The following is a 21524-nucleotide window of genomic DNA, read 5'->3' as shown; positions in this document are numbered from 1 at the left end:
AGTTCTGAGCATCATCACACCTCACAGAGGCAAAGCTGCACACTTTCTGATCCTGGTAATTGTCACAAAAAGCACACACACACAGAGCACTTGTTTCACACACCACTAGGTGTGAGGCACGATTATCCTGAATTAGTTAACACTGAAATATGCTCCCAATTTGCACATTAGCAGACATACATGGAGGGGGAAAGGAAAGACAGCACTGTAGTACAGCTGCAGAGGTAATGAATCATATTTATAGTCCAACAAATTCCCCTGGGTTCGGAAATAGAGGAGAGATGTAGGTTGAAACCACGCAGTCTCTCTCACACACTCGCAATCACACACAGAAACTGACAGACATCTACATGTTTCAAGGACATCATCGTCCACAGTGAAAAAGAAGCTGGAAAAGAATAGCATCTAAATGCTGGAGAGAAAAATGTGATGAGTCGGGGTGCAGCGACTGTCTGCCTCAAAGACAGACAGAGAGACACGGGTGGATGGTGGAAGGGATGGATGGAGGCTGGTTAGGCTAGGCTGGTGTCTTCTGGGGTGGCAGACAATGAGGGGAGGCATGACAATAAAGGAGCAAAGACGTCAGAGCATGTGTGACATCAGCAATCATGTGACTACAGTGTCTCTACTTTCCCCCCACATGCTGAATGCAAGACACGTCCATGCAGCACATGCTTGGTCGCAGCAAAGCAAGGATGAAATGTTTTCTGTGTGGCGATTTAAAATGTGTTCACTCCTAAAGAGAAAACAACATCTCTTATCAATATCACAGTATAACCAGCACATAAACATTGCAGTATTAACTTCCATTTGTCCCTCATTGTTGTTCTAATTTGAAACTAATCCTGGCGTATCCAGTTTATTTTCTTACAGTTCAGGAAAAGACAGAGTCACTGACTTGTTTATTAAAACTGTTTAAAGGGAACATATTGTGCTCGATTCCAGATCCATTGAGCATAATACGTCCATACACTGATCTGGCGGTCATTCTTTGACTGTCAGTGAATCAAAATAAAATCAAATAAGCAGCAAATTGCCGTGAAATAGATTCTCGTGAATTTGGAGGCAGCAAAATGACCTCCACTGGTGGTTTATTCCCCTGACCCTTGGCATGCAGGAAGATTTTCCATGTATACAAATGTAAGTATGAAATATGAAGGGAACACTTTTTTTAGACATAACACCTTTTTCTAAAATGAACCTTCCCCATTTTAAGCGCTCTCTGAAAATAATAAATCAAGCTAGTACAAGTGGAGCTATGGAGGGTCTACTCTGAGCTCCTCCTAAATGACTGAGGCCTTATATCTAAGAGTGAGCAAAGCCCACCCAGGGTGGAGCGCCCACTCCAAGATGGGAATGAGTTGCTACCCCAAGTGGAAGAGGATACTTCTCTGGAAGTATCTCAGGGTCAACTTTATTTTAATTACTTTTGTTTTTAAATAGATTTGTAGTATAGGTTTCATTGAATACCACATGGACTACTAGAGCAGCTTTGCATGACTTCATGGATGAAAGTAACATATTTATCTCATACTATGTCTTGGTGCAGCTTCTTATATCGTCTGCCGTCTAAAAGATGTTGCTTTAGCTCTCTTCCCTGCTCCAAACATTGATGATTGGCTCATAAACCAACAATTTAGCTGACACTATATATACTTTATATATACGGGGGGGAGAGCATAGCAGATGCTCCAGCTGTTTCATATTGGCTACATTCAGAAGACAATGATTTAAAAGAAGAAATCCTGTATTTTAGTTCTTTTTAAGGGTCAAATAGCACAATCTTGGGATTGGGTTTGTGTAACGCATTTTTAATCTCAAAAATGATTTCTTCCTGTACTTAAGGTTTTCAGTACACAGTAGGGGTCAGCAGGTCAATTAACAGAAGGGAAAGGTCTTGAAGTTTCAAGTTGAGCTGATGCTAATCCTGGTTTAATTGAGACAAAGGATCAGGAACTGATTAGGCTACCTCTGGCTTAACACCAGCTAATCGTATTTCACTCAATTACACCGCAACTTCTTTACATGACGGCCAAAGTTTGTGCTCTTAGCATCTAAAAATCAACAAATGAAAGAAGTAAGAAACTACTGAGATGAAGATTAAACCTCTTCCACCAAACACTGTGGAGCCATTGTGGTACCTTTTGAATATGACAGAACTGATGTTATCACAGAAGACCTGCAGACGTCCTGAAAGTCATTTCAGCTTTAACTCTTCCGTATTCGACTGCAACGCCTCTCTGTATTAAATAATTTCTGCTAATGCAGAAACTGGAGGTGTACTGGAGGTTTTCAATGTCACAGAGATCAGGAAGCTGGGAGTGTGTAAAGCGCAACGTTTTGGGGTTGCAAGGATGTGGCGATGGGGCGGGGCATCCATCAGAAGTGTTTACTCTCTGCTCAGAGTCAACAACAGATTAAAGAGATGCAAATACGGAGCTCTGAGCTTTCGCTCTAGAAGTGGGCACCTTTTGGCCTACTGCAAGTCTCTTTTCCCCACTTATAACTCACCTTCTCATAAAGTGAGAGCCTGCATGGCTGGGTTTGTCCTCTTCAGTAAAGTGATACATTTACTGCATACTGCAGTTGCAGGCAGAAATATTAAGGAGCCATAGACTTGCTAAGGTAACACAAGCCTACTTCTTTATCTATCTATGGATCAATCATGCTTATCATGAGAGGTTCACCCCTAACTGCCTATTTGGAGCCAGGAAAAATCCCTTCATGATTTATACTTTTTTCCCATGCAAATGTAACTGAAAATCTATTGATTTTTGTGATATTTACAATTTTCCAAATGACTGTATTTCTCTGGGTATTTGGTTTTTGGGTGTAATCTACCTGCTACAAAAAGAGCAAAAAACTTCAAAACTATATTTCAGATTCTCATAATTTTCATTTCAGAAGGATTATGGCTGAACAACCTGAAACATCAAACACGCAGCTAAACTGTCTTCAAATAAAATATCTATTCCTCGGTCTAGTGACTGAGACAATGTTGTTCTTTTGACCGAACAGAGGAGCAAAAGGAATTTAGACAAGTACACTGCACCTCATAAAAGTAAGTCAAGCGGAAATGGATGAAAACCTTAATATATTTTGTAGCACAGACTGGCAAAGGCGACCTTCCAGACAGCCGCAGCGGTATGCGAAAAAGTGTTTTGCTCACATATTCTCAGTAAAGCGGTCAATGGAGACTGCAGAAACCTCATCACATGATACCACTCATGTGAGAATCTGCTGTTTTTCTGCTCAGCTGGGCAGACACAGCATGACGCCAAGATTTAGAGAGATTTCAGCGCTGTTGGAGAGCTTGGTAGGAAGGAACCTTGATTGTCTGCGCTCCCAACTAGACCATTGGCACAACTAGCGTGCCAATCGTCTACTGACTGCCCAAGATCTCTTACTAAGAGGCTGTGACGCTGATCAGCATCTAATCACATTAGTTTGGCCAGTGCTGACTCTTGGCATAGTGTAGGAGTAGTGTTGTTTGCCTCTTTGCACTATATAAGAGCAGAGAATGGGACCCACAATTGTCCTCTCTTATATTTACAACACCATAACACACCAACAGAGTAAGTGGAAGACAGTTCCAGCTGTTATTTAAAATAGTCAATAAAAACCAAATAAATCTATGTGATAGCAATGACAGTGCTAGATAAGTTATCCAGAAGAACATATTGCTGGTCCATCCAACCAACAAAGTTGTACTGAAGCCTGCAAAGCCAGATGTGCATCCAAAACAGGCAGGAAAAACTACAAGCTACTTCCACTGATTCAATTTCGTCAAACCGTAACAAAGATGTTGCTGTTACTCTGATAACAAAACTCAGCACAGGCTAAAATCTGATTTGTTGCTAAGTGGAAGTTATTACTGTCCTTCTGATTTCAGTGACATAACCATTTCAAAGGGCATGTCAGGATTGGGGCTCCACAGCCACCATTACAGAGGCAATGTAATAAAACCAAATTCAAAATCACAGCATAGAAAGGTTCTTTATATGACATAAAGAGAAACACCAGTTTATCATTAAAAGCATCCATCTCCTTAAAAAATAATGACACAACTATTTAATCAAGAGGGGAGGAATTTCTTTAAAGCTTAAAAAGGAGCAAAAACTTACTTTCAGAAACATATACTCCAACTCCCGGTTCATTTTGACTGTTGAGCGAGCTTCTAGCTCATGCTGTGACTCTGATGGTTTTGTGGATGCCTCCAGCCACACGCGCCACAAGACCAGACACTAACTGATCGAGCAGTGAGCTCCAAAGCTCGCTGGCAGATGAAATCTTCCCATTGTGTCTGCAGACACAAGCGGCGTTCAACGACGTTCCCCAAACTTCCTTGCCTCGTGGCAGACGACTGGCCTTCCCAGCTGTCTGTCAACAAAAATCTCAGCTTCCTTCATTGATCACATGATCTACGAGGCAGACGGCGAGTAAACAGGACCGTCTCACAAGCCGCTCTGAAAAACAACTGCAGGCCGGGAGCTGCAAAGATGAAAACTGAACCTGGATGATACATGAAGGGAGCTAGCCTATTCAAGGAACGTAATATCTTCCCGTAAAGCAATATTGAAATTCTGTAATTATTTATTTCTTTTACCATTGAATTCTGGTCATTATTTATGCTTTCTGGTCAAAATCAGATGATACATCAACACAGTCACATTAAAAGGACTCGCTATTTTACTCACGAACATTCAGCCATAGAATACTTCCATGTATCTTGGTTTGGATTGCAATGACCTCATGCATGAACGAGTACAACATGATTGCGCAATTACTTTAACCAGGTCATGGCAGTAACTGAATGCACATGCTCTCAATTACAGATAAAGGGGAAAAAATAAACCCATGACGTTGAATAATATAAAACCTGCCACCTGACGAGTTGGAAAAACACCTACAGATCTGACTATTCGTGAAGTTTTTTTTAAATCAAACTGGGTTTCGTAACACGAGCATGCTAACGTATCATTAAAAATGTCACATTTAATAGGGGTGGCAATTACACTAACTCACGACAGACTGCGATACAATACTACCACTATAGTATCACAATGGTATTGCAGTACTGTGAATAACTGAAACAGAAAGTCATCTGCATCAATGTTAAACTGGAGTCCAACATATCACTTTAGGTTCTCAGTAAACTGTGGGCCACCTGTTTGCAGCTAAAGTGTGCATAATGACAAACACACTAAACTGCAAGCTAACATGGTGGCTAATACACAGCTGCACAAAAAAGCAGCCAAAACTAAAGGTTGTGGCGCTGTCTTGTTTTGTTGTTATTGTTGTTTTTATTTGCAGGCAACTCTATGCAAGAAATTAGTGTTTTAAACAGGTGAACTTTTTTTTTTTCTAATATCCTGTACAATCACTGACTTGCCATGTTCAGACCACTGAAACAGGCTAGAGCAAAATGAAGGTACCGATATTCTGTCGAACTAACATCTGCAGCGTGTTTGCTAGTTATAATTCTCCATAGATTGACAAAAATGTAATAAACATATGTAAGAAATAAAGACTTTGATACCAAGTTTAGGTCAGTTCAGGCTAATGCCATAAGGGTTAGGGATATCAGCATATCAAGCTACAATATGCAAACTAATGGTTTTCTTTCCACTAAATTAATTAATTCTTAGACTTGAGGTCATAAAATAATATTTTCAAAAAAGGTTTGTCCACATTTTAGGTCTCTTAGGTAGTCTGCGTCTTGATACCAGAATAAATGAGACAAAATGATCATTCAGTTATGGCAGTTGAAAAGGTCAGACATGCTGGCAACACCCCAACCAGTGATGTAACAGCAGGTGTTTTCCCTTCCATCATCTGCTCCTGACTACTCTCACTGTGTGACTTCACTAACTAGCACGTGGCCATATGTGCAGCTTGCTCAACAGGTTATCTCGTATCATACAGCTCTCATTTTCGCTGAAACAACCTGCAGCTCTTTGAGCTTAGGACCCATGTCAATTGAGACAGTGAGAATTTTTAGAGGTGAGACAAGCTGGACAATCACAAAAACAATACAGAGAATAAAAATATGACATTTTTTAAGTACCTTTCCACTGCAGCAATGCTGGGTAGGTCTGATGTGCCCTATAATAAATATTATAATAGAAATAAGAAGAATATTTATGTTAAATATCCTTTTTAAAGCCAGCCTTCCAAAAACCCTTACAAAAACATTCAGTGTAAACAATATTTCAGACTCGAAGGATAAATTACAATTAAAATATCAATATAAAATTTAAAAACCAGCCACTACAAGTCTTGAGTTCAACAACAACAATATAATTAAGTGTGACTCAACAGTTAAGATTAAAAATCTATAATAAGTAATCTAAAAATGTAAAAATTGGGAAATTGATTTTCTTTTTAAATGACATAAATCCTTAACAGTGATTTAAATGTAACAATTCTGCAACTATTTTGACAAATGAAAAAAAATTATACCAACTGCTGGAACTGAGACATTATTGTTCATTCTTGTTGTTTACATTGTTGATCATTTTGCTTTTAGCATAGGTTTAACCAATCAGCGTCAAGCCCCACACAGCAGCTTTTCAGGGCCGATCAGATATACCTACTGCGAAACAAGTACTGTGTTCTGATATGTCCCTGAAGAACGGGCAGTTCCTGCAGTTCCTGCAGTTTGACACACTACCTTAAAGCTCGCTGCAAGTTCCTACAGTAGAAAACATTTACATTTTAACTGACACTTGAATTATGAACCCGCAGCCCTTTGCTGTACGTCTTCCCCCACTTTCATATTGTCATTGCTTCACTATCCAAAAAAATTATCTTAGAAAAGAACAAAAGCATAAATAAATACTGTGCTGTAATTAATATACAATATGCAGACTAATTTGAGCGTTGTGAAAACCTCATGTGGGAATAATTTTCTAATCAGCTACAGAGAGATCTTTTTGTAACCACCTCATAGTATAATCACATATTTTAGTGCCTGTGTGTGATACCATAATCAACCAAGAAATAATAGCAGTAATGACCTAACCTACTATTAGCATGCCTATCTTTTCCTCCGTTTTTGCAACTTAACCTTTACTATGTTTTACTATTAAAGGAAAAACTGGATCTTACGCTGGATCATTCAACGAGCCCATATAAACACAACTTAGAAAGACTTTGTGTTGTATTACACTGACCTTTTTACATGACTTTCTTTTGTATTTTATTTAGATTGTTCCTTACTGAGTGCTTTTTTAAAATTTTGCTTATTGAGCTTCTTATTGCATTATATGCAACAATGCATGGTAAGAAAAGTCTAAACATGTTCAGCTCTCTAACACGGCGAATCATGAAGCTGTTTCAGTGCGGCTGGAACACGTTCGTTTTCTTTTCAATTCTGATCTTCACTGGTTTGTTGGTTTGTTTGTTTAAATATGAAAACTACCCAGCATCTCAGCTCAAAGTGCATGACACCCTTCTTGCTCTCAGCAGAGAACTTCAATCTTCACTTCACTTCACTGTTGCAAACTTAGCAACTTTGCAAAAAAAAAATCTATGGCACTCTTGCTTTAGCTGGGAAAGAGCCACACCTCCTCCTGTAAAAGTCCAGTGGCTGTATAGGTACACTGCTTGTAACTTTCTGAGTAATCGTAGCAGAGCTGATATTTTTAACTTTCTTTATGATATTCTCAGACGCCCCCTTCTTGCTCAACTGCTCACTCTTGGTCACCTCAGCTCAAAAAAAAAAAAAAAAAAATGCTATGCGGGGTAGCCCTAGTTCTGAGTTTAGTTTTACAAATCAATGTTGAGTCTAGCTATTTTAAAAACACAGCACATGTGCCTGTTATAGTGCAGCAAACACTCAGTTGTATGACACTCAAGTGTATTTTTGAAGCTTCAGTTGTGCGGTAAAAGGCCTTTTCAGCTCTGAGTCATCTTTTTAAGGTGCAGCTTGCTTTCCTCTCCACGAGAGCGCCCTCTCTTTGCTTCTCTTTCCCTCTTACTAGTTTTGATCTTGATCCGTTTTATATTGTTGGTCCGAGTTACAAACAAAACCCAAACAAAACAAAACACAGACTAGAGTCTTAAAGCAAAGAACTTCACCCCTGAGTCACCTCTCTTTAAACAGGCAGTCAGGTCACGCAGGAGACAAACACAGATTGCTGGTGTGTGTGTGTGTGAGTGTGGATGTTTGTGATAACATATGCACAGTAAGCGCCTATAAGGCTGACTCGTGTGCACAGAGGGCAGACTGTTTCCCGCCCCTGTGCTGGAAAAGCAAATCACATAGAGAGTCCTCCTAAAATACACTGTGCCATTCAAAGCAGAAACGAACTCTTGTCAGCAGCTATGCAAGCACATACGACCAAACACTCACCTGCATTTAAAGCCATTTCACCGCTTTAACAGATTTTTATGGAAACAGGCAGCTCAGTCGATGCATGGCTATAAGCCATATCCTGCTGGCAGAGGAAGCAAACTCAGCAGCATCTATTGGTAGCTGGTTGTAATCGAACACCTAAGTGCTATTTAAGCAGAATCCATGCATCTTAATGTGTATTTTTTTCTATCCCAGCAGAACCCTTAATTAATAATCTGCCAGTCAATTTCTCTGTTAATCACTTTATTGTTTAAAAAAACAAAATTAGAAAAGGAAAGGTGACATCTTTAATCCCTGTCCAGATATAAAGTGATTCGCTTTTTGCATATGACTTTTAGCCCACTGGTTGTCATTGGGAACATTCCAGGCTTTATAGGTAGCCCTCTAAAGCCGCAGACACACTCTAGAGATTGTTCAAGAAATCTCTAGCAACCTGAAATCCTCATGACCTCTAGGAAAGTGCTAAATGACAGAAATTCAAAGTGGTTTCCTGAGTTTCTCACTTAAAAGATGGAAAAAAATTAGAGTTTAAAGTTTAGATCCATCCCTTCTGAATCAACGATGGTTATTTCAAGCTGCTAAAATTCATTTACATTCCTGGTTTCTGGTCGCCATATCGCTGCTCATCTTTTCCTGTGTGGACATCCTTTAACACTCTTTCCCTTTTGCAAAAGCCTGATCATGTTAATTCACAATCTCAAGAAAATGCAGTAAATTGTGACAATTCTGAAGGATGTCTGCAAAGACCTATTTTGCTCTTCCTTATTTTCTTCTATGTATTGATACTTTTGAATGGTGGTGCTCTTCCTAAAAGTTGTTTCTATGAGCCCAAAGCTCAGGTTTCAGACAGTTTTTTTCTATTCTTTGCTCTGTCGGATGTCAGTAAGCGAATTCAGGCACATAGCTCTAAGCTAAAAGCACAGAAGCTCCACCCACCTGCCATTCAAACCTTCTGTTTGTGAGGGGCAGCCAATTAGAAGAAAGATGGCTTAAAGGAAAAAATGAAGGGAGCTAAAAAAGTTAATTCTGACACTGGATGAACTGAAGGGCTGAACAAAGGCTCACTACAAGATCAATGGGGATTATTTTAAATCATGCAAAGCTACTCTAATACAATCCAAGTCTACGATAAGGAACAATAGGTGCACAAAATTCAAACATGATCAAGTCTAACCAGCAAAAGTTGACATTAAATAGGATCTAATCAATGCAGAGAAGTGTCATTCTTTCCAGATGATTTCCCATCAGTGCTTTAGCTCTACATGCAGCAATTAACACATGCCTTTTTAACTGATTCTAGAAAAACAGCCCTGAGGATACTTCAGTGTCCTTTTGGTGACCAAAGGTTTAAAACTGTCTCCTCCTTGGAGCTTTGTTTAGGTAACAGAGACTGCAAAAAGGTCCAGAGATTCACTTAAAAGAAGAGTTTAGTCCAGGTTTGAAATCATTGCACCGTCTTTGTACCACAAACGTTATACACACTAAAGACACCAGCTGTCAAAGTAGGGGGATGGGTGACTCATCTCCCCTCCCTCTCCCTCACACAAGCACACACACCACTTTCTTGCATCTCTGCCTCACATTTACAACCACCAACACGTAAAAGCAAAACAACAGCATGACCTTGAGAGTTAAAAGTGCAACACAGGCCTCTTTCTAGCAGCAGTATCATGGTGTCTTCAGGGACTATTTGGGTCTGCACAGCCACACCGAGGCTTCAGGGCCTTTGAGCATCCTGGATGCTGAGGGGAAGGATGCTAAAGTGTCCGGATGCGGCGGTCTTTATGTGCATGAGCCAAGAGTACATAAAGAAAGGGCTCATACAACTGAGCCAAGAAGCTAAATCCAAAATAATCTCTGACATTAAAATATGTCGATGCAAAGGTTTGAGCTAAAGCTTAAATAACAGGGTTTAAAGCCGAAAAAGCAGAGCCTCCATGTTGGCTGGCACCGCCTTTGCATCATCCTAGCCCCCTGGCTTCCAGAGAGTAAAATTAAAATATGAACGTAAAAAATAATATATGTGTTTTTCTCTTTGGAGATCCAATGGCAAAGTAAATCTTTTGGAAGATGTTTCTGCACGCAAAGGAGGACTATGAAGGGAGGAGGAAGAGACGAGGAAACGACTCTGTGCTGCATCTGTCAGCTGCACCCATTTCAGCTGTTCATCCAAGGTTACATGTAAACACCTAAACACGAGATTTAAGCGGTTTCAACCCCGTTTTCATTCATTTGCAGCCGCGGACACAGAGCCTGCACATTCCCCGAGGTGCAAAAATCAAACTTTCAGCGTTTTGTTCGTCGGGCGAACAAAACGCTATAAAGCTATTTTTCCTAGAGGGTGAAGCCACGATTCGGACATTTATTTAGCGGACCGGCTACAAAAAGCAGGCACCTACACAAAGCTACACACTCGCGTTACCTTTGTGTACAGCTCCTCCGACGCTGCCATGACGGTCACTCGCTATGTCCTTCCTCCAATCTGGGCTGAAAGTCCGGCAGCTCGGGGCTCAGCGTGTGTTTTCATGTAGCGGGAAAGCAAAGCGTTTGTTGCCACGGAGACTCAGGGGGAAGACGTGCCTCTTATCGCCATGATAACCCAACAGGCTCCAGGCTGCCGAGGTTTCGCTGTCTCTCACTTTGCATTCTGGGTATGATGATGGATAAAATGATTCAGCCAAACGGAGGAAAACTGCTGCCGCGTGGGAAACGGCGCCCCCTAATGGTCAAGGCTTTATACTACACATAAAGGAACGCAGGAAAGAAAAGGAAAGGAAACACTCGAATAATTTGCACAATGCAGAACTCCAGTTTCTTTTTTAAAATAATGTTTTTTATTGCATCTCGTGGTGTATGACGTTTTGAGCACACCAGCTCTTCATCAGACAATGAAACACAGGACAGAGCCACGTTAAATCACCTGTGATAGTTCACAAGACCAATGGCAATAATATCCAGTCAGAATCACGACTTATATAGGACAGATAACTGATAAATAATCTACATGTAGTGTGTACTACCCTAGCGTGAGTCAGAAAAATCAGTGCCTAAGAAGACAAGTAAGGAAACAGTAAGTGATCTCTCCACACACCCAGCAGCCAACATCAGGGATATATATAATATAATGGCATTGATGCAATTGGTTAGGCAGATATAAAACCTACTCATGTTCAGTGCATTTATTGCATCCAGCAATGCAGGCACCTCTTTGAGTTTTCATACACTTGGTGACAATGCCTCCTTAATGGTATATATTTGTGTTTCATTTTCATAATTGTATATACATATAGCAAAAACCTTAGGTGACATATTCTGGTTAACTAAGTGAGTCATATATTATTTGTGAATTGTCGATGTAAAAACCCACCTAGGGGACAAGGACTGGAAATTAAAAATAGTTGTATCTTTACAGCACGTCACTGTCAAGGTCTGTATTGTGTCATTGTTAAATTGCATTGTCCCTATTAAAATAATTTTGATCATAATGATGATTAAAAAAACATTCTCTGTCAGTAAAATACATTTTCTGCAGTGACTGTGATGTATAATGCTAACCACACAAGGTGGCTGTTGTGTCACTCACTCTGTTGATGTGATAAAACCCGCTGTGCACACCCTGTAAGGGTGAGGTGAATACTAAGTTTGATGTACAGTTGTGCTCATAAGTTTACATACCCTGGAAGAATTTGTGATTTTTGGCCATTTTTCAAAGAATAGGAATTATATTACAAAAACTTTTCTTTCACTCGTGGCCAGTGGTTGTGTTTGCCCTTTTTAAATCAAAATAACGACACAAACTACCCAAATGACACTGATCAAAAGTTTACATACCCTCGAAGTTTTGGCATGATAACACACACACACAAGTTGACACAAAGAGGTTTAAATGACTACTAAAGGTAACCCTCCTCACCTGTGATCTGTTTACTTGTAGTGTGTGTGTGTGTATGTGTGTGTGTGTGTGTGTGCGTGCGTGCGTGTGTGTATAAAAAATCAGAGAACAAAATGGTTGCAAAGTGCTTAGAAGTAATGCAAAGAAAAGACTTGGTCTGAGTCTGCGTGTGAAGAAGCTATTTGTAAGTCTGGAGGTGTGGGACCTGATTGACCAGAGGCCAGTGGGCCAAACAGGTGGTGAGAGGGGTACAAGGGGTCACCTGTGATGGCCCTGGTTTTTCTGAGATAAGAGTATGTGGTGATGGTCTCAGAGGGGTACCCGCTGCACAGCCTTCCTGTTCTTAGTAGTGGCCCCTGTACCAAACACCCAGCCAATCGGAGAGCCCGCTGTCCACTGAGGAGCGCTAGAAGGTCAGCAGCAGGTCCAGTTTATCTGGTCCAGTTTATTCTTCCTTAGGGCATCGAGGAAGTGCAGCCACTGCTAGGTTGGGTTGGTGTGCAGTTATAGGTGTACAGGGTGTACAGTAGGGGGCTGGGAATGCAGCTCTGCGGGGATCCGGTGCTGGAACTAGGGTATGTAAACTTTTGGTAGGGTATGTAAATTTCTGATCAGTGTCATTCTGATTTGAAAAGGGCAAACACAACGACTGACCACGAGTAAAAGAAACGTTTTTGTATTGTCATTCATATTCTCTGAAAAATGGCCAAAAATCACAAATTCTGCCAGGGCACAACTGGAATGACAACAAATATGAAAAGTGGGGCTGAAATTTAACAACAGATGAGTTTAGACATCTGTTAGATCAGAATCTAATATTTAAAATTCACATTGAAAACTGTGTTAATATTAATAATATACTAATATTAACACTTATGCATGCATGTGTGTGCTTCCTTCCTCCTTATCATCATCATAAATGCATGAAAACCACAAATGCTCTCTTGGCTGTTATAATATTTTACACATTTGTCCCCAGAGTTGGCACAAACTGAAGGCTCAAGAAACTGGCTTGAGATGATTTGATCTTTGCGACAATGTGTGTTATCCTGCTGTACACTGTGTGTATCCACTGACATGGTCAGCAACAATACTCAGGTAGGCTGTGTTGTTTAAAACCACCCATGAGTGGCACCTGGTGTACTTTTTTTGCTGCTGTAGCTAATCTGCTTCAAAGATTCGACATGTTGTGTCCAGAGATGCTCTTCTGCGTACCTTGGTTGTAATGAGTGATTATTTTAGCTTCTGTTACTTTCCTATTAGTTCCAAGCAGTCTGGCCATTCTCCTCTGATCACTGGCATCAACAAGCCACTTTCACCCAGAGAACTGCTGTTCACTGAATATTTTCTTTATTTTTTTCAGACAATTCTCGGTTAACTCTAGAGATGGTTGTATGGAAAAATCTCAGTACATCCGCATTTTCTGAAATAGTCAGATGAGACCATCTAACTGTCATAAGTCCATTAAATCACCTTTTCCCCCCTCATTCCGATGTTTGAAATCCAGCAGGCTGTCTTTACCATGTCTTAATACCCAAATGCAATGAGTTTCTGCCATGTGATTAAATATTTGCCTTACCGAAGAGTTGAACCAGTGTATAATTCATATTCATCTTCACATGACATTGTATTGTAATTAGTTTTAAGTATTTAGCTCCTTTTTGTTCTACCAAGCTGTTCTTGTATTCTTCACCCCATTGATGTATTCATTCTGTTGTATTTTAATGACAGCCCAGGCTCCATTTTGTTTGGAGTTTTTGGCCCTGGTTAGGTCTCCCAAGGCAAATTAGTCCTGAGTGAGGAAATGGAAAAGAGAACAAGGGACCAGCTTACCCTGACTGGGATAGGGCTACCTAGGCCTCACCCTGGAGTCAGGAATGGGAGGGAGCTTAAGGGAGAGCACTTAGGCCTTAACCCATGTAGGCCACCTGGAATTGCCCTTAATGAGAGGCGGTGGGCAAGGGTGGGTATCCTTGTATCCCTATTGCTTGCTGTATGCACCCTGGGGGGTTTCGCCCATGGATGAGGGGGTTGCTTACCTGTGCCAGTGACTGGGTTTGTGCCTATGGACCGAATGATATTTTAGAGAACACAGCCTTCTGGGAGTGACGGGGTGTGGCTCTTGAGTGTCCTCCATTTAGTGACTTTGTCATCCTACTGGTGGACTTTAATGCTTACAGGGGAAACGACACTGAGACCTGGTGGGGCGTGACTGGGAGGAACGGTCTGCCTAATGTTCTGTTCGAACACCATGTTCGAACAGAAGGGTGCCCCTAAGTGCACATGACACCAGGACACCCTGGTTGCATGTCGAGGGTGGATTTTGTAACAGTATCATCAGATCTGCAAGTATATCTTCTGGACACTTGGGTGAAGAGAGGAACTGAGCTGTCAACTTATCACCACCTAGTGGCGAGCTGGACAAATCTGGCGTGCCTAAACATTTAGGCTCCTCTGCTTGTGTGACCATATTCCAAGGTAAGCAGAAGAAAATGGATGCTTGAATATTTATTCTTATTTAAAGCTGTACTTAAATTATGGCTCCTGGAACACAGAAATATTCTAACTTCTAGAAAATAAACTATTTTAAATCTTACTATGTAAACATTAGATTTACCATGTAAACATTAGCAATCTGAAAGCACCTTAAATACATCGTAGGTCTTTAAAGATTACACAAAAGTATTGTGCAAAACTACTTTATTTACAAAACAAAATGGCACAATGTGACAGCAGGGCAGCCATGTACATGCACAACTTGGACAGATGTCCTAGCTTTGATTTATCACACCACAAGTAAATTGCATCTGGCCAGTAAAAACTTCTGGAAAAGCACTATGCAGGGCTAAAGATAAAACTACTTTAAGTCATGATTACACAAGATTATTTCCCCAAAACTTACACTATTTGTTCCTTGTTTTTGTCCACCAATGTATACAGCATAAAGACTGGTCCCTCTGAAGGATTTTACCCTTCAGGTCCTGTATCCCCTCTAACCCTTTAAAACCTGATTCATTCATGATGACTCCATCCTTAGGAGAGGACTGTGTCGGCATATAAAATGGAGCAGCACACAGTGTAAACTTAAAAACACGGCATTTTGCTCTTTTAAGAAGAGGATCTATTTCTGACACTTCTTGAAGGAACTACCTGCTACCAGCATTTGAGCCGCACCCAAGCTTTTTAGCATCTCTTTTAAACATCTGCTCAGTGCACCTTGATGAATAAAAATGCAGTATGTGAAGCTTCACCTTCGGGAGCCCAGCATCACACATGCAGTTCAAAGTGACACCCCAGCCTTTACTGCAAGGTCCTTTAATGCAGACACAATCATAGTGTTAATAAAACGGAACTTGGCCTCTGAATTACTATATTCAATCATTCAAGCATATTGACAGCATAATTTAGAGTAAGGTCATACAGTGAATAATACAAATCTGATGTAAAACATTCTGCCCCTGTGCCAGACAAATATATATCAGATACATACACACACACACACACACACACACACAATCATAATCTCCAGACTGAACACCACACTAAATCCCCCCCGCGCCCAAACCTCACAAGATGCAAGCTTCTGCTGCTCGCCCCTCACTTCAGCTCGTAAACAGTCATATCTGCTGTCCATCCATTGTTCAGAGGCATCACAGACCGTTTCTTCAGTGTACATGGACAAACATGGAGGTAAAGACAAGACATGAAGGAAATGTAGGAGGACAATAACAGAGGAAAGGATGTGGTGGCAGTAGAGAAAAAGCCAAAGGGTGGGTTGAAACAAAAAAGAGGATTTGACATGGTTGACCTGGAGGTGTGGAATCCAGTTGGGTGGGGCCCAGGCCAGTGTGGAGAGGGTGGAGTGATAAAGTGAGACATAGGAGAGGTAATATTAAATCTCTGAGACTTAAGTGGAGAGGATTAGGGGCTGGGAGGTGCTGAGGGGGCCATCTGAGGCTGCGTGTACATCAGCCTGCCAGTTTACTGGCCACAAGAGAGGGTTTCCTCTGGGGCAGGTCCTGGGGGGTGGGGATGTGGTCCCCTGTGATCTCGGTCTTCTCTGGTGCAGCTGTTGGCAGCTGTTTGTTCTTTATCTTCGCTTTTGCCATGTTGTAGTCACCAGAGTCAAAGTACTTTTGCTGCAGAAAAACAGAAGATTCAAATTAAACAAAAAGTGGCACCAATGAAAATAGACACCAATTTAAAAATGTCTAATTTTTTAAATGTCAGAGTAAATCCCACAAACTGCGATCTACAGGGTGGGCCATTTACACCGTAATAAAATGGGAATGGTTGGTGATATTAAAGTCCTGTTTGTGGCACATTAGTATATGTGAGGGGGCAAACTCCTCAAGATGGGTGGTGACCATGGTGGCCATTTAAAAGTCGGCCATCTTAGATACAACTTTTGGTTTTTTCAATAGGAAGAGGGCCATGTGACACATCAAACTTACTGGTAATGTCCCAAGAAAAACAATGGTGTGCTTGGTTTCAACGTAACTTTATTCTTTCATGAGTTATTTACAAGTTTCTCTTTGTTCACAGCCATTGACATGTCGAAGAGGTTAACACGTGAGGAGCGGATTGAAATTGTGTCGATATCTGGTGAACGCAGTAACCGGGTCATTGCAGCAGATTTCAATGCAAGACACCCTGCGAGACCACCAATCTCACATGCTACAGTTAGCAAACTGCTTGCTAAGTTTCGTGAAACTGGTTCAGTGTTGGATTTGCCAAAATGTGGTCGCAAGAAAACTGTCACTAATGAAGAAACATCAGTGGCTGTCCTAGCTTCATTCAGCAAGAGCCCACAGCGTAGCACTCGCCGCATGTCGCTGGAGAGTGGCATTAGTCGAACATCTCTTCGGCGGATATTAGCTACTCACAAATGGCACCCTTAACAACTCCAGCTACTGCAGCATCTCAATGAGTTTGAGTCTAAGGTTTATTTTTTAGCACCTGGCGGCTCTTTTTTTACTTCTCATCTGTAAATAATCTGCTCTTTCACGTGATTGTTTATTTTGAAAAGTCTCAGTATATGGGGTACAATGATAGTGGGTCCATTCTTCATCAATGGAAACCTCAAGGCCACTGGATATTTGAAATTGCTACATGATGATGTGTTTCCCTCTTTATGCACTGAAGCTGGCACGTTCCCTGAGTTTTTCCAGTAAGATGGTGCACCACCACATTATGGGTGCTAGGCATTCCTAGATGAACAGTTTCCTGGAAAGTGGATTGGTCGTCGTGGGCCAGTTGAATGGCCCCCAAGGTCTCCCGATCTGACCCCCTTAGACTTTTATCTTTGGGGTCATCTGTAGGCAATTGTCTATGGTGTGAAGATACGAGATGTGCAGCACCTGAAACTACGGATATTGGATGCCTGTGCTGGCATTTCTCCTGCGGTGTTGCTATCAGTGTGTGAAGAGTGGGAGAAGAGGGTTGCATTGACAATCCAACACAATGGGCAGCAAATTGAACACATTTTATAAGTGGTCAGAAACTTGTAAATAACTCATGAAAGAATAAAGTTACATTGAAACCAAGCACACCATTGTTATTCTTGTCACATTACCAGTAAGTTTGATGTGTCACATGGCCCTCTTCCTATTGAAAAGACAAAAGTTGTATCCAAGATGGCCGACTTCTAAATGGCCACCATGGTCACCACCCATCTTGAGGAGTTTGCCCCCTCATATATACTAATGTGCCACAAACAGGACTTTAATATCACCAACCATTCCCATTTTATTACGGTGTATCTATATAAATGGCCCACCCTGTAGATCAAAAAGGTACACTCCTGAGATTTTATTAAGGAATTTTAACCAGGTCTTTCTTTTTTCTTATTGACAACTGGTGGAGGCTTTCTGTGGTCTCTCAGGGTATCACACAGGAAATATAAATGCCAAATTGCCAAGACAAACTTTCCTCAGAGAGGACCATGCAAACACTGAAAGAAAAACATCCACTATGAGAAATACACACAGTATAACATTAGAACACATACACTCAGTAACAATCTTGATCAGCAAATTAAATGCAAAAACTAGAAAAAGAAAAAACTAGTGTCACCCAGGTAAGGAAATCCCAAAAAGTTGATTCTGTTCATCTGGACATAGCGCTTTAAGTGGGAGAAAAGTTTCATCACTCATCCAAGTGACTTCTTCAGTTTCAGCTGACTGCAGGTTTCCCCACCCTTATAAATAGTACTTCTGCACAATGACTGAAACTAGCATCACTTGCGAATAATAATTTTAGGGAACATCAGTTTTTCAAAAAGAAATTACTGCAGCAGGTAATTTCTTGTGAGAAGTACAAGAAAAATATTTATTTATTCAAAGAAAATTAATCTTGGTTAGTGTATTATTATCACAACAAACATGATTACTAAAATGTTCTAAAAGAGAATGGAAAATTTCCTGGAAGCTGACCACACAGGTTAAATCATGCTGTGATATATTATTAAGCCCTTCAGCAGATATTAGATGGTCTTCTACTGACAGGTGATTACTTTTAAAAAGTCAAGTAATTATTACGGTGCCAATCGCAAGTTATTTAAACCTAAACCTATTTTCGATTCTCTGCTGTCCCAGATTTTACAACATGACAGAAGCAGAAAATCCTTAAATTGCATCCACAATCAAAGTTGATTTTACCGAGACTGAACTGTTTTCTATGGAAGACAATTCTGGAAATATACTCATTTTATAAGTTAAAAAAACCAAAGAAAAATAAAACAGAAACCCCCCAATATGTGTCAGTTTCTCAGTTTAATTTCCTGATAAACTGGGCTGGACATATTTCTCTATTAACTATGTCCAACACCAATAACTTGCTAGTCAGGACCGTGTAGCGCACCTATATAAAATAGCAAAAGCTTCAAGGACAATCCTAAAGTGAACCCTTTATGTTTTGAAGACAAACACATGAGATTACTCACCCCTTTCTGAAGGCGTTTCCGAAGTAAATCCGACCCTCCGGGTTTATTTCCCAAATTTGGATATCTTGCTTTCAGTTTAGCCTCTTCTGCCTTCTCGGGGCTGATCGTCTTTTCCTGAACCTCCTGTAAACAAACAGAAGCATAAGATTAGATTAATCAGCTCTCGGTCAGCTGATAGCTCCAGACAGCACCACACTTACACAGACGTTTAAGCCCGTAAAACTATGAATAAAACCTATCTAATGACGTTTGAAGGCTGCTTATTGAACAACTTTACTGAATACGTTGGTGGCAAAGGGTGGTCCTCCATGGAAAAGCGTTTAAATTCACCGCTCCCGCTAAACAAGCTAGACAGAAGCATTAGCATATCCTACTAGCTAGTAATGTGTAGGTTGGACCACCGGTTGGGATACTCGTTTCTGTTTTAAAAAAATAAAATAAAAATCACGCTATCAATAGCCAGGCTGGCAAGACAGTTAATTAGACAGGCCCTGATTTAGCACTTCTAGTTTAAAGAGAACTGTCACTGTGCTGAATGAGCTAAGCTAATTTTTTTTAGCAGCTAAGCTAATAGACGCTTTGAATGTCACGTCAGCTAGCGTCAAAACACTTCCAGCTGAAAGACAAAGCGCGAATTACTACGTAATAGAAGATCGTTAGGATACCCGACGAACAATATTAATCTACCTGGGTCTCGGTAGCTAGTTGTGATTTATATGTCAACAACGAAATAGAGGAAGAGGAGAAGCTAAGCTACAGTGTTAGGTTACCACGAAGCAACCGTCCCCGGGGCTCGTGAGGAAAAGCCCGCGTTTACCTTCTCTTCCACCGGCGTCTCCTCAGCTGTCTGAGTCTCTTCGTTATCCCCCGACATGTTTAAACAGTTGTGATTTTTGTCAGGAGACCGCTCACCAGCCGAACAAGTGTTCCACAAATCCCCCGCTCGCGTGTTGCTCGCCCGATTCGACTCTGACTCACCGAACCCAACCGAGAGCTGCCGAGCGCTCACTCCCGCACACAATACTACGTCACATGCGGAGACACCACGCGCGCTCCCGCCATGCACACGCACCGGGTACGGAGTTCAGATTTAGGTTGCATAATGACACAAAGATCAGCTGCTGGGTCCATGTGCTGTGTCACAAATCCAGATCTCAGAAAATAATCCGCAGATCTGGAGGATGGAGAGCTCGGCACCGCTTAATGCTGGCCGATTTATTTTCCGTTTCCTCACTACATCTCATTGCACAAAACCAAGAGGAATACAGCTATACAAAATAAAGTGTTTTCTTTTTATACCCACCCCCAGAGTAATTTGTTTTTCCTTCTGATTTAAAAAAAAAGAAGAAAAAAAGAGCCAAATATGAGCACGTGCAGCGTAAACGAATAATGTTTCAGAACCCATTTGTCATTTTTTAGAAATGTATTGACATGTTTAATGAACCAGTTTGAAATGATTTGAGCTTTTGTGACATGATGCGTTATGCTGCTGGAAGCCGCCATTAGAATATGAGTACACTGGCCATAAAGGGATGACACGATCAGCAGCAATCAACACGTTGGATGTGGGATTTAGCTCAGATCATGCTAAGGGCCCCCACAGTGTGCCAAGAAACAAGTTTAAATAGTCTACTTGAACAAGTGTACTTGCATTACTTCTTAAACCCTTTTACTTAAAATCAATGATATTCACACTACCCCTTCAAAAGGATCTTATTGTATCAAAAGTAAAACTTTTCTAGTCATCTCCAATCATTGTATTGACAACAAAGAGGATCCTTCAAGCTGTAAACGACCAGTCATTTAATCTTTGTTATGATACCTCAGATTCCAGAAATCTATCATTTTAAAGGCAAAATACCTGGAAATACCTTGCATGGTGGATCCGGTGGTTATGTAAGCTGGAAGTCATGTCAAGTCATTCTTTCAACAAGTTAATTAAAAGAATTTGGTGCAATCCATTTATTATTTGGCTCTATATCTATCTATAGATAGATATATAGATATCTATATATGTCCCTATAAGCTGCACACACGCAGCTTATAGGCAACATTGCTCTTAACATCAAGTTTTCACAGATGCCATTCACAATTTCCTTTCCTCTTTCTCAGACACACACTGAAGGACAACAGACCACAGGCCTAGACCCTGACAGTGCCCAACAGGTGTGTGTCAGATACAATACAAGCCCCCAGTTTCTTAATAAAAAATATGAAAAATTATGTAATTTTCTAAATAAAGTCCTCCAATATAGGAAACTATTCAGTTGGTTTGATTTTCAAAATAAAAGCCCTGGAAACAGTATAAAAGTTGATCAGGATTCTCTAAA

At 40.8% G+C, this 21524-nt stretch overlaps 2 protein-coding genes across 7 annotated transcripts in view; both read right to left on the bottom strand.

Moving 5' to 3' along the window:
* The window catches only part of myo5aa (myosin VAa), a 64590-nt gene extending 53572 nt beyond the window's left edge, over positions 1-11018 (bottom strand). For all 6 annotated transcript variants that reach the window (XM_085263698.1, XM_085263832.1, XM_085263900.1 and 3 more), the window contains exon 1: positions 10782-11018. In XM_085263698.1, coding sequence (XP_085119824.1) covers positions 10782-10811 — 30 coding nt within the window. In that variant the 5' untranslated portion in view covers positions 10812-11018. The remainder of the gene's footprint in view (positions 1-10781) is intronic.
* A 3916-nt stretch (positions 11019-14934) lies between these two features.
* Positions 14935-20228, bottom strand: arpp19a (cAMP-regulated phosphoprotein 19a). Its single transcript, XM_085261975.1, has 3 exons — positions 20012-20228; positions 19195-19317; positions 14935-16390 (listed from the first exon to the last, which is right to left on the bottom strand). Exons 1-3 carry the CDS (start codon positions 20066-20068, stop codon positions 16220-16222), a joined length of 351 nt encoding a protein of 116 aa, XP_085118101.1. The 5' UTR covers positions 20069-20228; the 3' UTR covers positions 14935-16219.
* Between the last annotated feature and the right edge of the window lie 1296 nt (positions 20229-21524).

This window comes from Mchenga conophoros, linkage group LG1, assembly GCF_057382185.1.
Source record: "Mchenga conophoros isolate Kocher_MC1m ecotype Shallow Benthic linkage group LG1, M_conophoros_male_GT1.1, whole genome shotgun sequence".
Classification (NCBI taxonomy): domain Eukaryota; kingdom Metazoa; phylum Chordata; class Actinopteri; order Cichliformes; family Cichlidae; genus Mchenga; species Mchenga conophoros.
The sequence above is the reverse complement of the archived record's forward strand: the minus strand, read 5'-3'. Positions and strand labels throughout refer to the sequence as shown.